The sequence below is a fragment of the Lacerta agilis genome, chromosome 11, assembly GCF_009819535.1.
Source record: "Lacerta agilis isolate rLacAgi1 chromosome 11, rLacAgi1.pri, whole genome shotgun sequence".
NCBI lineage: Eukaryota > Metazoa > Chordata > Lepidosauria > Squamata > Lacertidae > Lacerta > Lacerta agilis.
The window spans coordinates 22,272,666-22,291,112 of record NC_046322.1 but is presented as its reverse complement, the minus strand read 5'-3'; the positions used below and the strand labels follow the sequence as shown (position 1 = coordinate 22,291,112).

Genomic DNA, 18,447 nt, shown 5'->3' with positions numbered 1-18,447 from the left:
CCCCCCACTTAAAAGAACATGAAAATATAATGCACAGACACTGTACCTTCTTAATGATGAGTAACGAAAACAACCTAAATTGGGTTGTAGAGCCCATAACTGCTGATGTTTGCATGGTGTGAAATGGAAATGGGATTGCAGTTTTTAAATGGCTCCTGAGCCCCTCAGCTGCTAGTAATGCTGAAAAAGTGCTCCAAAATAAAAAAAAATTAAAAACCACTTCTTCCACTAAATAATCATGCAGATTTAAAAGAGGAATTGCTTTTCTGTTCACGAAGAGCCAGATCTTTGAGAAAGGCACAGTTTACATATTTCTGCAGTCTGAAATGTTGCATACTGAGCTTGGGTAAAGATCTCGATTTGTCAGTCACATACTTAAATACAGGTCCTCTACTGACCTCAAGTCCTCAAAAATGTATAGTTAAGGCCAGCAGAACAGTTAATACATACTGCCATGCAAAACTGCACAGGAAGACCAGCACTGTTCTATATTCAGTAGCATCATGTTCAGTGTATCCCCACTTTTACACAACAAACTACCACGTAGTGCGGAAGACAGGGTGTTTCAGCAACTCCCTTGCTGGGGGTCTGTCCTGAGGTTGAAGCTCCAAACACCGAAGCGCCACATCCCTTAAGCCTGGAGAGAGATGCGGTGGGATTGAGGGAGCTGTGGTTGCACTGGCAATCTACAATCAGAAGAGCAAACACAGGTTATGTTCAGGATTCCTTCTCGTAGGAGACCCCTGGATGCAGACTAGAACAAAACCCCTGCAAGACTCTGAAATGCAAGACATCTTGCTTATTTTGCATGCAGTCTGGTTGTCTTTATCTTTTGCACATTTTGTATTTCCCACCCATAGAACTTTTGGGTTGGACTTATTCCCCCAAATGTGTGTGTGTGTGTGTGTTGTAACTGCTTACTATCTTATTGCACACAGACACAGTATCAAAACATAAAGGTGGCAGAAGCAGCAAAAAATAAAATAAAAAAGTGTGCAGCTTAGCACAGAATTTGTTACAATATCTGATCTGCAGGATTCCTAGAAAAAAAAAGAGTTGTCTTGTTCAATCAAGGCATTTGCCTTTTCTAATTGGTATAGTTGTGCAGTAACACTAAACTAACTGATGTAAACAACTAGCATAAACAAGATTCGCATCTGTAGTTAATCTAGCATACATTTAAGAGTTCTGCCAATATTCACTGCCCCTGAAGACTTTACTAAAATCTCTAAATTTTGTTATTTAATTTCTATAACACTATTTCCAGTCTATCTAGCTTCTTAATCCTTGTACATAATTTCAATGAATGATCTTTCCAAAGACTGAAGTTGCTAGTGAACAGGGTATGGTACTATTCAGATATGGATGACAGCAATAGGATCACTGGGTAGACCATGCACAGCAGGGTTTAGTAAGTTCTTACTGAAGTCCCAATCATTGTCCATTTCTGGTTCCTTTCCTCTTGTTATTTGCAACTCTTAAGTACAGTAATAAAACCCAGTCCTAAACCTATGAAAAACAGTATCCTGAAAAATGTGCCCCTCAGGACATTCCTTTGGCAGGACCATGCTAATGAATATACTTATATGACATAATTAGGGCAAATTTGATAAGAGAACTGTGGGTACTTTTCAAACTAGGATATTTTGAAAATAGAATACATTGTCCTTTTAAAAGAACTTAAACAAGCATTTTTGGCAGCTCTAAATTTGTTTCAATGTTGTTTGTATGGTATATAAGTTTCCAGTGGAATTGCTCCACCTACAGGGTTTGTAGATAATTCTCTTATCGCCTTACCTTAAATATCAAAGCAAGATGATTGGAATGTTTCTCTGCGTTCCAGGGGGGTTTAGCACAAGCCATTTCTATAATGGCACAACCAATGCTCCACACATCACAGCTCCTACCATACTGTTGGCCTCTTAACACCTGAAGAAGAAAGACAAGTTTAATTTCTATAAATCTAAGAATCATCCATGGTTAACAAAATGAGAGGTTCAGCAGACACCTCTGTGTGGGTTTATGGCAGGACTGACAACTTATTTGATTTCTATACTGCTCTTCATCCAAGGAGCAAGGGGCGGTTTATAATATAAAAACAAAATACATACAGTAACAGCAGCAAAAAAACAACCACACACACAAAGTTTAAAAGGCCATAAATTGTTTAATTAATCAAAGGCAGGCATAGGCAAACTCTGCCCTCCAGATGTTTTGGGACTACAGCTCCCATCATCTCTAGCTAACAGGACCAGTGGTCAGGGATGATGGGAGTTGTAGTCCCAAAACATCTGGAGGGCAGAGTTTGCCTATGCCTGGTCAAAGGCCTGGGAGAAGAGGAATGTTTTTGCCTGGTGCCTGAAGATATGTAACAAAGGCGCCAGGCCCTGAGGAGAGTATTCCACAAGTGTGGAGTCACCACAGAAAAGGCCTGTTCTCATGCTGCCAACCCTCGATCACAGGGTCTGGGTCAGTTCCTATGGGAAGAGGTGGTCCTTGAGGTACTGCAGTCCTGAGCTGTTTAAGGCTTTATAGGTCAAAACCAGCACTTTGATTTGGGCTTGGGAACTAACTAGCAGCCAGTGCAGTTGGGACGTGATTAGTGCTATATGCTCAAACCATCTTGCCCCGGTGAGCAACCTGGCCGCTGAATTCTGCACCAGCAAAGTTTCCAAACCATCTTCAGAGGCAGCCCCATGTATTGCAGTAATCTAACCTGTTCTGCACAACATCCAAGTAGCAATATAACTAGATACAGTGACAAAGAGCAATAACTAAGAGCAGTAACTAGATAGAGTCCCAAAGAGCAACTTTCCATGTTTCAGACCACTGGCTCAAATTTGCTACATTCTTGTTCAAGGGGGAGCGGAAAAGGGGATGTGGGCTGGAGTGTTTCTGGGGTTGCTGCTGGCAGCAAACTCTTTTCTTAGTTTTAACTCACTACTTCTGAGATCCTGTCCTACTCAAGAGGTTCAAAATAAGGTGGTGGCAGACACGGAGATAGCATGGCATGGTTTGGTGCAGGCAACCTTGATCAAGTTTGCTTGATTCGAATAACCATAGTTCTTGTTATAGTCGCATGTTTGCCAATCCAAGTAGTGGAACAAGTGAGTTTAGAATCGTTTAAAAGGCAAGTAGGGCAAAACTACACTGCTTTCTCTTGTTTGCATTGCACAGGGTGCCTCTTTAGGTATTGCAGCTGAGCAAGCATGTAGGCCAGTGATGGGCAGTATTGAACATGCCAGCCAGAGCTGCTAGTTCAACATTTGGGAGGGCCACAGGTTCCCCTCTTCTGGCTTAAGGTAATAATCAAGCAGTTAATCTTTTCCCAAAGCTGCCCCTCTGAATTCTTACCTCGGGTGCCATAAATGCAATGGTCCCCAACAACTGTCCTTGGAACTCTCCAGCGCCAGTTCCTTTAGATGCCAACCTAGCTGCAGCTCCAAAATCCGCAATTCTTAACCTATGGCCTGTGCTGTCAATTAACAAGTTGGCACCTGTGAACACAATAAGAAAATAATTTAATTGCTGCTGTGGGTGGGTCTCTGTGAGGGAGGGAGACAGGCTTGGGTGCACACACATGGTAGAAACACAAATTACTATCAATCAGAATATCAAAGATTTGGGTATTTTCCTTCAGTGCACACAAATAGCCTCCATTCAAAATCAGACAATGCCATATAAACAAAAACTGCAGCCTTTCTCCAAAAGTGACATTCTCCCACCAAATATTGAAAAAACACCTGAAAGATTTCTGCCCCTGTAAACCAAACTCTGTTTTTTTTTCTATTGGAAGAGAAACAGTAGCAATATTTATCAACAGAAGATCTTGCAATACTGCTGTAGCAAAGTTACATTTGGGTGTTCACCAAAATACATTTTTATCCTGGTTGGAAACACTTTAGACATCAGTGACAACAAAAACCACTGAGTAGACTATATTGTCATCATCATCTCTTTTATTGATGTTTAATGTTTTCAGAATACAAAGAATATAAAGGCAAATCTTATGCTTGAAGAACCTAAAGGAGGACAGGAACTCCCAAATACAATTTTTTTTTAAAAATAAAACCCTTCATGTACCCATTCCCCTAACTAGAGATGTTAGCATTACATGGGTCCAATCATAAATCTATTCTATTTTGTTGTTTCATTAATCTCTGGAATTTTAACAGAAAAATCTGCATAGAAATTTATATTTAAAAATGTATATCTCTCAGCCATGCATATCTTACAATACTGTATCTTTAAAAGTGCTTTTTAATAATTAAGGTATGGCTTTTGAGAGTTGAGAACTGCATCACAAAATCTGGAGAAGTGCAAAATCCAAAGGTAACAGAATTCTTGGCGCTCTTGAAGGAAACTGATTTTCTAGATCAGTTTTCCATTTCTATTGGGGCTTAGGCTCATTTGGGCACAGAAACTGCTTTGGTCACCCTGTATGATGACCTCTGTCAGGAGAGAGACAGAGAAAATGTGTCCTTGCTAATTCTCAACTGCTCAGTGGCTTTTGATGCCATCAACCCAAACCTGCGATCATCATTCTTCATGCGCCTCTCCGAGAGGTCAGGAGGGTGGCAACACAGGAACAGGTCTTTTCTGTGGTGGTTCCCTGTTTGTGGAATGCTCTCCCCGGGGAGGCTTGCCTGATGCCTTCATTATATGCCTTTAGGCATCAAGCAAAAATGTTCCTCTCCAATGGCTGAGTAATATCCTATTTCCTTGTTGTTAGTGGGGTATTGTTTTGTTTTGTTCCTGTTCCTGTTTTTTGTCTCTTTATAGTTTGTTGGAAGCTGCCCAGAGTGGCTGGGGCAACCCAGTCAGATGGACAGGGTATAAGAAATAAATTATTGCTCTAGATTATTATTATGTATTAAGCATTTTTATGCTGTGAACTGCCCTGTGATCTTCAGATGCAGGGCGGTATACAAATTTAATAAATAAACCATTACAGGTTATAATGACTATAGTAGCACGATTCTTACCTTTGACATCTCTGTGAATTATCTGATTCTCATGAAGGTAAGCAAGGCCACGAAGCAACTGTTCTGTGTAGTTTGCAATCACAGAATCTTTGAAGGCTCCATATTTACTTAACAAATGAGCAACAGATCCCCCTGGAAGATGAGTTAACATTTTAGTCACTAGTACACTGCTCATGAAAACAATCTGGATTTTACTGCCATTGAAATAGTTTCAAAATTGGGTATACCAATGCAGACAAGTGAAATAGTTTTAAGCTCAACTTTCTGAATTTACTTTTGGGGTCCTAGTTGTTTAGAGTTTCCTTTATCAGAAAGAGTGTCTCACGTACACGAGACATAGTATTGTATCATTTACATCCCATAATTTGGGTAAAGTTAATTTCAATTTAGAGAGATGGCAAAAGGGACAGACTTACAAATCTAGAGGCAGGTAGAGAGAGAGATGAATGCAGTTTGGGGGCACACTTACCTGCCATCCATTCTATAAAGAGATTGTAATTGCTCTTCTCACACGTAGCACCCATCATTCGAATTATATTAGGGTGATTTAGATGACCCATCATTCTTATCTCTTCCCGCAGAGCTTCTACCACCTCTTCCTGCTCAGATGATGTATTCCTGACATATGTCACCTGCATCACACAAAGCCAGGTCAAATTTTGCTTCAACAATAGAGAATCTTATTGACACTGTTGTACCTGAAGCTGCACACAATGATGAGCACCTTCAAGAAAGAGGTTCAACATAGGACACGCTATCTGATTCTACCCACTATATAAAACTTCTGTTTCTGTTCTCTTGCTTTCTTCTTTTCCTTAAGCAACCATAGGCAGCCACTTCACATGTGGAGATAAATGGATTTTGGAGAAATGTATAAACTATGACATGGGAAGTGCAGTAAAAAAGATAAACACTCTTGCTGAACATGTATGTTTCCCACCTTCCTAAAGATTCTTCCCATGCAAGGGGGAGGGGGGACTTAATGTGTGGAGCTGCCTAGAATAAAAGCAGTTTTCATCATCACTTCCTCCAATAGTTCAAGTCCTTTCCCATCTTAAAGCATTAATTTGGGCAGAATTTGTGTAAAAGAAACCAGTTTCAAAATTTTCAGCACTAACATAACCGAGGACAAATCTTTCTAGACCTCTGCACTACCTTGATTTTCTTTTCCAAATATTAAGTTAATGCTGACAAAACTTGCATATCGCAACAGAGGAACATTTACCTGTTTCACTGCCATTAACGTCCCAGTTCCAACATCCTGAGCTTGATAACATGAAGAAAAGGCACCAAGGCCAATTTGTTGACCTTTAAGCCATTCTATATCTTCCCTGTAATGGTGCTTTGCTTTGGTATGCCCAGGCAGCGTCTCTGGTGTCTGCAAATTAAACAAATAGCTGTCTATGAACCCATTAACACCCAGTGTTATCCAAGAAAAGGAATTTTTTTAAAAAAGACACACATCCTAAGAATTTCAAACAAACACAACGATTGCATCCAAGTTTCTTCAGGACCACGGGGTGCACAAATTCAGGGTTTTGTGTGTATACAGGGTTGTTCAAATTCTAAAAACTAACCAGTCCTAATGTTTCACTTTCGAACTACTCGCTTAATGAAGTCTTACGTTTGGAAATATCACCATGAGATATTTCTTACTGCAAAGACAAAAAAGTAACACAAAAAAAACAAATGGAGGGGGTAGGATAGTCTAAGAAACCTCTAGAGAACCACTGAAGAAACAATACTCTCCCAGTAACAGTTAATGAATAAAATTGCAAACTATGTACCAGCAAGTAGCTGATCTCTGTACAGTTTAGAATTGCTATTATATGTTTGTTTGTTTTTTATTTCTTCAACATTTGTTGTGTTTGGTATGCATCACAGGGGGCTTCCCTTGATAAAACATTTGTACCTTGCTGACTGGTGGAGGTTATTATGGAAGGCTAGAGGACACGTCAGTTGGGAAGCAAGGCAATTAGCTTTATTGCCCCTCACCAAAAAGAACAGAACAGAAAAAGAAATCTTCTCAACTCCAAGTGTCACCTAAATCTAATGACTAAACCATGTAAGTGACAGTATCCACACAGAGATAACCAAATTAGCACAGAGTAAATACTGAATTCCTGTCTTAAAGCAATCTAATTCCACAGAGTGCAAAGGGAATAGGAATGCAGACCTCAAGGCCTAGCATGCCTGTATTTCACCTCTGGGCAAAATAATGCCCACCAGATAGATTTCAGTCCTACTTCTATTTTGCATTTTGTATATTCAGTTGAGATTCCATGCATAATCAATTTGAGCTCAAGGAGCACTCTTCCTTTCATAGCCACCCTAATTTCTTCTTTCAGTTCTATGTGATAATTCAATTATTACAACACGCGCCCCCCCCCATTCATTTAGTCTTGATGGTATCAGTAAACCCTACCCACCACATGCAAACAACATGCTGTTTCTTATACCTATTTTCCCCAGTTCTAATATATAAACAAATGAAGTGACGTGCCTTAGAGCTTGGTATGTAGCTTCAATTAACTATTTTCATGGACAGGACACAGAACCCAGTTATAGTCGAAGTCCAAAGTATGCCCATCCCCCCCCCCCCAGGTAAATTGGCTGAAGAAAAAAGTGACAGGCATAGCCACCTGTTGAGTTTTCATTGAACCATTATGGTTTCATTTCAAAAGTGTTGCTCAGCTGATGGCAAAACTTTTGTCAGTGGAATGGGAAAGGACGCCATTTTCAGCTACCTACCCCCCCCCACAGCCCTGTACATCTGGTTGAGAGGGCCCCCAGCTTCTGGAGCAGGTTCAGCGGGCAATGGCTGAAAATGGCTTCCCTCCCCCATCGGAAGAATGGCATGGTTTAGATGCAACCCACTGTGTCTTAAAGGACAAAACTGTTTTTTCTTTGGTTTCCCAAATCAAACACCAGAAATGCATTGTACAACAGTAAATACACATAGACTAAGAAAATACAAAAGCCAGTGTACTCACATCCTGCTGAATGATTATGATATCTTCACCATTTTCAACCTGCAATTGAGGAACTACTGGAAGGGCATCCTGAGATGCTGACATTGCCATGGCAATAGCTAAAGCTTCCTCTTCTTCAGCTTCCATCTTTTCCTTGCATTTCTGATTATGGTTCACATCATCTTTGTATGTGTTGTCGTTTTCCGCGCGTTCAGGAGACAGAACCGCCACTTCAGATTTGAACGTGACTGTTCCATCACTCGCTGGCATCGAAGCCTCAAGTAAGTCCTCCATACTGGAATTGAGTTCTGTATTGATATCCAGCTGGCTACGTTTTTCTTCCACAGGGGTGAAAACAGTCTCTTCACTTGGTATGACTGCACTATTATTGCTACTACTATTGCTATCACACTGTGATATATCATTTAAATTAAGTGTCATGCTGTTTTTGGAGGCTTCCCCCTGCTTGTTCATTTCACATGGAGTAGGACGAGATGGCTTTGGCCGGTGTATATGACTGAATGGCAAAGGCCGGGCCTGTGTAAAGACAGGAGACAGTTTTTCTGATTCTTTATGTTCAGCACAGTTTCTTTGAATCTGGAGAGAAAGCTTCCGTTGCGTTTGAGGAGAAGCAGAGGGCATTTTGCAGGGAACAAATCCCTGAGGTCTGAGTTTAGAAACATCAGCGCCTGCGGGTACGGATGGCGTAGTGGGGGATGACAAAGTTGGGAATACTGATTGGGAATGACAGGATGAGAGAGAAGAGTTCAAGCACTGACCATGGGGTCTGCCTTTTGTTTGAAAGGCTGGTTTTGGTTGCTCCATTGTTCCTGAAGAAACAGAAAGTCCCAGAGACATACCAGCCACCATGTCAGAAATGTCCTCTGGACTGGTACTTGGTTTTTTGTCACCCACACCTTTCCCACTTTTCCCTGATAACTGAATTGTGTTATTTGGAGTACTGCTCTCTGTGGACTCTGGAGAGTTATCAGGAACTGGTGGCTGTGCAAATTCGCGCCTGCATTCGCTGGAATGCATCTCCTCCATACCTAGCTGGATGGCTTCTGCAATTTCCATTTCATCCGCTATAGCCATCAACCGCCGGCGCATCCTTGTGTAATGTGTTGAGCTCGTCATACTCAACATTTCTAACAGTTTAACAAACACGTGCGGTACTCTTGCAACCATTCTGGCAGCACTTAAAAATACCCTCCGTGACAATTTGCCAACCATTGAGTGGGAGTTGTCAATTGACTGCAGAGCAAAGTTCAACAGCGACAGCAGCTTTTTGTACCTAAAAGTAAACACAAGGCACAGTTAATGTCTCTGCAGCAAAACAATAAAGCGTACCAAACATTTAAAGCAGCAAGTCAAATATGGTATAGTTAACAAAAAGTGTATTTTATGTAAAAAAATATTTTCCAAACTCAGTATTTTCTAATGTAGTACCTGTCTACGACAGTGTCTGCCTCTAAAATATCCCCACTGACAATGTGGGGATAAAATTCACCAGGAAACTCCAACAACAGTCTATCTATAAGACAAAGGCGCCCAAGCAGTGCTTGCCAATTGTTTGGTTCAGGCTGTGTTCCAAGGATGCAGTTTAAGACAAAATCAATACCACCAATGCCAATGGACCCTACAAAAGAACAAGAATTAAACAGAATTAAAAATATATCACCAAAATATATTGTGTTATGTGAAGTGTTTGTGAAGTTATGTCAACTTAATGCTTGTACCTTCTCTTCTAATGAAACAATGTGTAGGAATTCTTCCTTTAGAAACTCAGCTGGCTTAATCTCTCCACCGTCCCCCCCAAAATCCCCTTGCTTTTCCACTTTGATCTTCAATTTCTCTCCACTTACTCTCTCTTTTCTTTTAATTTCCCTGTTGTACCAATTTTTTAATTTATTTTTACAACTGCACCTTCTCTCCTCTCCTCTCATCTCTTTTGGTTTTGCTCTTAATTTAGAATGCAAACATGTGAACAGGGGTTTGTTATTGCTTTTAGTGTATGGCCTAGTACAGATTTGGTACTTCATGTAGAACAACAGCAATCAGGATGATTTGAGTGGGAGGCTCACAAAGCCATGAAGATGCAGGATCAAAATAAAAAAGATCTTGTGTTCATTTGATGAACCCTTTGGGGGTGGGGAGAAATAAGCTCCAAAATCAAATGGGCTTAATTAATGGTGGTCTAGCGACTGCTAGTACATAATATTATTTTTGAAATTTCCAACTTAATTGAGTACTGTATTGGACTCCACCCCACTGGAATTTAGTTTTCTTTAGAACAACTGATCATATGTTATTATTAGATTTTTAAAAAAGATTTTCTCCTCTGCCACTTCAAATTTTATCTCAAAGCTCCTCATCTACTGTAGGAAGTCTTCTTTCAGCCCTTATGAACAACCGCATGAAGTATGTGTGACAGTGTTTGCTCACATTCATCCCTTGTTACTATGTCCCCAAGAAGCCCACTGAGTAAAGGAAGAGGCAAGCATCTTTTTTCTTCTTATGATACTCTGTAAAGCACTAGGTATACTGATGGTACTATACAAATAAGTATACAATGAAGTTTTACCAGAGTTAAGTATTTCTCTACCAACTGCCAGTTCTCCAGCTTGGCCCTTGCACATCTCAAGGAGTGTTGAAACTGAAAGTTGGCTTGTGCGGCTATAAAAAGTAAAAAACAAAAAACAACAACCAATGTCTTTATCACATGAATTATGTATGTATAGTTCTATGATTTTGTTTTATTTTTACAACAGGTAGAGAACCTATCATGTAAGATCTTTATCAAGGATATTTCTGAAAACAGCATGGTCAAGATTAGGAGCAATTTTCATAATTCATAAATACCCATTTCAGCATGCTTCCATTAATATATACTTTTAAGAAAGTAAAACAAGATTGTTCTTCAACAGATGACACCAAAGTAAGGATTCCCCACTGTTCTCCCCATGGATTGGTTGGATGGCAGTGCCATCCCAAATCTGGGATTAAGACTATTTATTCATCTTCGGTTTAAGGTGGGATCTGTTTAAACTCATTCTAAACTGTCCAGCTTTCCCTCAATTAGCTGTGAGAGCTCTGATGGCAACAGCAGATACATACCCTCAATACTGAAAGTCTGGTAAACGATTAACTGGATACTTTAGTGGTGCTGCCTCAAGTTTCTGTAAGCTCTCTCACCTTCAGCTTCCAAAACTGGTGCTCTAGATTAGATGCCAGAGGTTTCCCCTTGTCCACGCTGACGGAAGTTCAGTCTAGGGCATCAGTTTTGGAATTAATATAATTTCTTGAAGTTTCTATAGGACTTATTTCTGTAGTACTATGTGATCTAGTTTGTATTCTAAGAGTGGGAACTTTTTAGCTTTCTTAACAGACTGCTCTGACTTAGGCAAAACCAACCATTTCAAGGCAGCTAGTGCTCAACTGCTGGCTTAGTAAGAACTCAGTTATTTGGTGAGCATCTGATGCTCTCTTAAAACCACAGAGGCAAATAAAAATAAAAATAAAAATTGAAAGAGCCCACACACCTCACTCTCTCTGGAGGGAGTGCTTTAGAATTTGGAAATGTAAGAGAATACAGGTAATTGACTTTGCTTGTACATGCGCAGACCAATATGTGGGACAGCACACAGATCTTTTATTATATGCTGTGCATCCACTGTGCAACATTATGACACTTCTGATAATGCGCACAACCAACCATGACAAGAAAAATTATATCCTAAATTTTTAAAAAAATCTGAGCATTTACACTTTCCAGGAAATTGCTATGTAAAAATGAAATCCAGTGTATCAATTTAAGAGTAACATTTTCCAGCTATGTATAATACCTACATATTATTCAAAGAGCTGCTGTCGAGTATTTTTTACGGTATAACCAATTTCACATTCCAGGCCAAAATAACTTCAAATACAGACCATAAATCAACTAACAGTTTTTACATGAATTTGTCCTTAATCTTTTATGAAGTTTTTTTAAAAATACATATCTGTAAAAAGTTTGAATAGACCAAACACTATACCTGTTAGCATCTGCACATTTCACCAATATAGTCTCCACAACTGGCTTCAGAAGTTGTTGCAGTTTTGCCCTCTCTGCCAGGCTATGACAGGGTGTATATACCAGCATGGCTCTTAATGTTTTCTAGAAAAAGCAGGGAGGGAGTGTTTTAAAAAGCAAACCCCCCCACAAAAAACCTTATACACACACTTCATATGTTCAAGAAGAATAGCAAGAATTAGTCATTGGATACAAAAATGCACTCTAAACTTTGCTGCAACAGACAAATCAATTGCAGGATACAATTTTGTAGACAAGAGGCAAATTTTGTAGGAAAGTAAAACAGATCCATGTTTTCCTACAAATTTATTAGGCTTCCAGATGCCAGAGACTCTGCTTTACATTTTTTATTTAGTATAAAGAACGCAGTCCCGTGTGATAGGCCAGATAGAAACGGATAATAAAGGATGACCACACTGTGCATCTTCCTCATAATAAAAAGTCATTTTTGAGGATATTCCAAAGAAAACTGATAGGCTCTATTTAACAGAAGCAGACTATTATTTTGGGCTTTCTAGAATTTTGTGATCTGCTTCCTACTGGCTTAACCAAGAATTGAATATTACTAGAGGTAAACTAGGCAAAGTAGCTTTTATCTTAAACTTGTATATGAAACCTAGAACGGACGTTTCAGTAATCTGCACTGTGGGTCCTAATTTGAGAAACTGTATTTTTCAAACATGTATTTCTCCATGATTGCCGAAGCATAGATATCCATGCATGGATTTCATTTGAACATCCACACCTGGCCTTTCAATGGAACCATTTGGCAATGGGTCTCAATAACGGGTTGTTGTTTTAATTTTGATTATATATATATATTTATATTGTGGTTTTTTCTGTGAATCGACCTGAGACCTCCGTGTATAGGGCGGTATATAAATTAATAATAATAATAATAATAATAAACAACTGTACTACTGCCACAAGACACTTCAGATACTGCATGGAATCATTCCATCTGGCAAGCTGAAATACTTGCACGGATGAAATGATTGCCATAGTGCTGTGTGGAATTCTTCCCTAAATAAGCCCCAGTTCATACATTCGCTGGGAGCAGATGTGATGGAGCAGCTTAAGCTCCTTTCTTTCACCATACACATAAGCTCCTGTGAGAATAAAAAAATTCCATGCATATACAGGTTTGTACCAGGAAACGGTTTACATGATTTACCTCCCTTTAAAAAGCACAGGAGGAAAGAAAACACGGACAGAGGTTGTTTGTGCTATTCAGGGTCTAAATTCCAGTGAATGTATGAAATAGGTAGCTATAATTATAGTAAGTGGAACCATGGCCATTAGTTTCTTTTGAGCATACCAAAAAAACCAACCAATTGGGAGTCGTTCTGCTGTCATCACAAATTCTACATCTTTGGCAACAGCATAAATAGTGGTTTCCATCTCCAAACTGTAGCAATGATTTTGCAATTTCAGTAATCATAAAGAAGCTACTTACTAAAGCAGCAACATAGACTTTGTAGACGGGATCGGCACACACCATGGAAAGGACACTACAGCAGGACTCCACATCTCCTGAGATACTGGTTTGTGATGACCCAATAGCTGCTCCTAGAGTTCCAGCACTTGTGGTGCTTCCACCACTGCTTCCAGAATTTCCAGTGCTTTCACCGTTAGCCAATAATAGAGCACCACTAACATCATGGGAGAGACGTCTAAGGGCCATCTCACGTACATTCCAGTTTCGAGAAAACAAGCAGCCAACTAATTCCATTCCAAATACCTAAAAGACAGACATGAAAACACTTAAAAGTACATGTATGATGATCTCAAGTATTCATACTGAAAAATGCAATTCCATCTAAACTTGGGGGTAGCACAGGGAAGAGCGTGTTGCATTCTTCAAGGCTGCTACTATCAGAGTAGCTACAAAACAAGGGAGATGTAATGAAGTGTCAGATAACTTCTCCATTCATTACTGTTTATTTTTGTTTGGAAGTATTTATATACCACCATCTCATAAAATATCAAGCTGGTGTACATCAATATGCATACAATAAATATGGTAATCTTTTTTCAAAGCCAGAGAACTAACACCGAAAAAGTCCTCTCCTATCACAGAATACAAACCTGACACAACTTAACCAGTAGCAGTGCAATCCTGTTTGTACTATTTGACATAAAACGGAATCAAGGAACACAAAAATACCCAGCAGCTAGTTTAATTAATGTTTCCTTTAGAAATTTAGTATACCTGTATCCATGGCTCAGCTAAGTCTTTATAGGCAGAAGGGATTTGCTGGACCCCATAATGAGTAAGGTTAAAATTACTATCTTGACTCCTCCTTGGTGAGACGGCTGTAGGCTGCTGAGTTTGCTGCTGGACAACACGAAGAGCAGAAGGAGATTCTACAGGGCTTGGCAACTCATGGCTGTAAGGTGGGGAAACGGTTTTCATGAGTAGATGTCTGCAAGCTTGCAGATATTTTAATATTTATACTAATTAATGGAAGACCCAGTACATCCAAGCACAACACATCCTTACCTATAGAAATCATGAGATCTCCACTTAGATCTACAAAGAGGGCATATAAGAGGCTCTCTGTTTCTTCTACACTCCTCTGCCCCTAAAAAAATTAACAGTAACAAAAAGAAATAATACTGACGTTAGTATGATAAGGACACTTTAGAAAATATAAAGCTATTGAGTTTTTGGAAACATCTACAGAACTTACAAGTCTATGGAAAACTAGTCATATGTAAAGCTGTATATTCAGTTCTGTAGCAAATGTGGCATTTTCCATTTTTTCTGCATGTTTCATGTACTGTGTGAATTATACCAGCTCTATATACCTGTCCACTTCTGGATTTTGGACATTTTATAGGTTAATATCACAATATTGCCCAGTTCTTTGAAACTGATTGATCAGCTCGGTTAAAACTACGTTAATAATTTTCTTATTTATAATAATTTTCTTCTCTTTCATTCATAGTAAGGGAGTTAAGACACAAAAGCTACCAAGATGCATTTCTGTACCTCTACCATCCTTTATATAGGGACGCGGGTGGCGCTGTGGTCTAAACCACAGAGCCTAGGGCTTGCTGATTAGAAGGTTGGTGGTTTGAATCCCCGCGATGGGGTGAGCTCCCATTGTTCGGTCCCAGCTCCTGCCCACCTAGCAGTTTGAAAGCACATCAAAGTGCAAGTAGATAAATAGGTATTGCTCCGGCTCAAAGGTAAACGGCATTTCTGTGCACTGCTGGCCACATGACCTGGAAGCTGTCTGCGGACAAACGCCGTCTCCCTCGGCCTATGGAGCGAGATGAGCGCCGCAACCCCAGAGTCATCTGCGACTGGACTTAACTGTCAGGGGTACCTTTACCTTTTTATGATCCTTTATACTTAAAACTCCGAAGAATACTACCTCACATTTATATGAGGAAAAGTATTTCACTTAGATTCCTACTCTAACATCCCAGTTTATGCATAATCTCATTCCATAATATCAAATGTCCCTTTTGATATTCATTATTTGAAGTAGAAGCACTGACATCTGTGATGCAGGCATATATTTAGTATTACAAGCGACTTACATATTGACATGCAGTGGTGGTGAAGTTTATTTCTGCAGCCATCTTCGCAGACAGTCAAGCTCTCTTCATCCAACATGCCTAGCAAACAAATGGGGCACATCTGTTCTTCTTCATCCTTGATACTATTTTTAAAAGAACATGTACCAATATTTAAAGAGTAATCCTTTTAATTTACATTACTATACCTCTTTCCAGGGCAAAAAATAGTCCCAATGTATATTTATTGGGGTGCATTCTATCATGCTGCAAGTGACTAGTTGACCTTTCAGTGCAACTGTTTGCAGTAAATTCCAGTGCTTTGCTTACATATTACCTTTACCACACAGGTAAACTGATCAAAATCGCCTCTACATTGTGCATGAGGTGATGTTTTATATATTACTCTTCAGTAATGTATGTTACAATAGTAACTGCAAGTTACAATAGTAACATGGAAAAGTCGACAAACTGCAGACAGCAAAATGGGGTGGATAGAAAGTGTCCTCTTCCTCTCCTACAGCAGTTCCCCCAACATGCAGTCACAATTATCATTAGAGTTTGCTGAATCAAGGGTGTGTGTGGTCAGGGGGATTTGGAGGAAGTGGGGGTCATGGAAAGATTGATTGGAAGTACCTCAGGTGCATCAGCATAGCTTCCCATCATCTCCCTCTTTCCCCTCAATCTCCTACAACACAACCCACTCCATTCAGCCTGGCCTGGTGACCCTTAGGATAAGATTTTAGGGGGGGGTTGGGGACTGATGGGGGGGGAGTGGCAGAAAAATCACCTTTTGCCTAAGCCCTTCCATGGACGAATCTCTATCTTGAAGCCATACTTTGCAGTGTATCAAAATGAAAACTATTACCTATGGTTATATAGCAAGTCCTAGAACAGATACATCATTCTCTAGGAGGTTCTGGATATTAATAGCTTTGATTTCAGAAAAAGGTTCATCTTACAGCTCAGGGCTTTTAGTGTGGTGGCGCTTGCCCTTTAGAATGTATCTTCAATTATCACCAGGCAGGCTCTTATAGTACTGGCACCTACTTAAAACTTACCTGTTCACCCATGCTTTTTCCCAGGGGGTGATCCAGCTATGTTCATGTACAATATTAATCTACCGATTTCTTTTCATGTATCCTGTATTTTTCTATCAATGTGATTTTATTGTGTATTATGTTGGTCAAAGCCATTTTTAAAAAAATGTTGCTGGTATAGAAAGTTTTGCCAATGAACAAACAAATAAACAAAAACTATTAATTCCACACTTAGGCTACTGTAGTGGTGCCAGAATGGCATTCCTGTGGTTTCTTCCCACAGTACTCTGGCAATATCTAGATGGAATAACCACACAAGTGGGGAAATGACATTGTTTTCCCATCTAGAAGTTAATGGAGTGGCGTGTGAAGAAGCTACCGGAAAGCACTTGCTATGGTTCTAAGGTAATATTAAGAACTGGTGCCATGTTAAAACTGAATCAGTGGCTAATTCAAGTGTCTTGCTTTTTAAAACGAAACAAGGGAAACTCACAATCTGGTCAGTGCCAATATTGAAGTCATCCAAAACCTAAGTTAGATATTCCTAGAAAAACTAAATATGGAATAAATTCCTTTATGTCTAGCTCAACAGTCTCAAACCTTTTAAGAACTCTCTAGATAAGCAAAATGATTACCAAGGCTGTAAGTTAAAAAGTATCACCTTTCTTCTTCTATAATACAGATAATGGAAACATGCTTATTCTATTTCTCATTTACAAAGAATTTGTTTTCTCTATAAGCCATCTGTTACGAAAAGCTCAAAATCTGGGCACTACGTGGAAGAATAAAATTTCAGCTCATGACTGATAAGTAGAACATGATTTATCAATAAAGAATATTGCTCTCCAAATGACTGGCACAAATGGAGGTTGTATAGTTCTCTGTGGATTTTTATGGGTACATAATCATCCGGGGTAACAAACAACACATATAACTTAAAAACAGGTATACTCCACAACACTACTTTCAAAATAATACTGCTAACAAGTTGTCAAAATGTAAGAACAGAATTATAAAGTACATATTTTCTAAAGAACTACACAATGCATGCACCAGGGGAGGCTAACTTGTAGCTCACCTGAGATTGCTGCACTACCACTCCCATCAACTCATGGTCAGATGACGGGGGTGGTGGTAATTTAGCAACATCTGGCGGGCCACAGGCTAGCCACTCTTGATATACACCAAGGTGATCCAACAGTTAAGAAAAGATTTGCAGGTGAATAATTTACCAAGCCTAGTTGCATTTCAAGCCTAAGTACTATGGACCTAGTAAGACCAGGAAGAGAGGTTAACTTTAGTTTAGTTATTACATACACATATGGCCAAAAAGTAATTTGATATATGTATTCCAAAGGTGGGGAACCTCTTTGCCCAATTGGCCAGATTGTTATCTGTCCCCATCCCATGGGCCAACTTTGACAGGCAATGCCAGATGATTTGACAGGATGGATTGTCCTAAGCACCTGCCAGAGTCTCTTGCGCAGAGCTTTCCAAGCACTCCACAGCCAACCGGTTGTCAGGTGGTTGGGAAATGCAGCACAAGGAGCCTAGCCAGCTCTATGCTGGCAAAGGGGCTTTCTGCAATGGCTGGCTGCACAATAAAGAGTTCCATAGGGGAAAGGTGCCATGGTTTGGGGTCAAATTTATGACATTTTAGGCCACATCTGGCCAGGGAGCTGGATGCTTCCCACTCCTCATATATTTAGCAAATTCACTGCATTTCATCACCCACAGTAAATATTTCTACTATGGCCAGATTTACTAAAATAGGAATGGGGAAACTTTTTCATCCCAGGGACTGCATTCCCTTCTGGAGGCTACATGCCAATGGAAGGCAGGGTCAG

The 18,447-nt window shown here is 39.8% G+C and overlaps 1 protein-coding gene across 1 annotated transcript in view; it reads right to left on the bottom strand.

The window, feature by feature from the left end:
• MAP3K1 (mitogen-activated protein kinase kinase kinase 1) overlaps positions 1 to 18,447 on the bottom strand; it is a 55,273-nt gene continuing 36,826 nt past the window's right edge. The window contains exons 7-20 of the mRNA XM_033164356.1: positions 15,585 to 15,706; positions 14,536 to 14,617; positions 14,245 to 14,422; positions 13,489 to 13,773; positions 11,995 to 12,116; positions 10,542 to 10,633; positions 9,407 to 9,596; positions 7,979 to 9,251; positions 6,211 to 6,363; positions 5,455 to 5,617; positions 4,986 to 5,117; positions 3,355 to 3,497; positions 1,798 to 1,929; positions 1 to 686 (exon numbers count right to left, since the gene is read on the bottom strand). Of these exons, the coding sequence (XP_033020247.1) occupies positions 537 to 686; positions 1,798 to 1,929; positions 3,355 to 3,497; positions 4,986 to 5,117; positions 5,455 to 5,617; positions 6,211 to 6,363; positions 7,979 to 9,251; positions 9,407 to 9,596; positions 10,542 to 10,633; positions 11,995 to 12,116; positions 13,489 to 13,773; positions 14,245 to 14,422; positions 14,536 to 14,617; positions 15,585 to 15,706 (3,217 nt within the window). The 3' untranslated portion in view covers positions 1 to 536. The remainder of the gene's footprint in view (positions 687 to 1,797; positions 1,930 to 3,354; positions 3,498 to 4,985; positions 5,118 to 5,454; positions 5,618 to 6,210; positions 6,364 to 7,978; positions 9,252 to 9,406; positions 9,597 to 10,541; positions 10,634 to 11,994; positions 12,117 to 13,488; positions 13,774 to 14,244; positions 14,423 to 14,535; positions 14,618 to 15,584; positions 15,707 to 18,447) is intronic.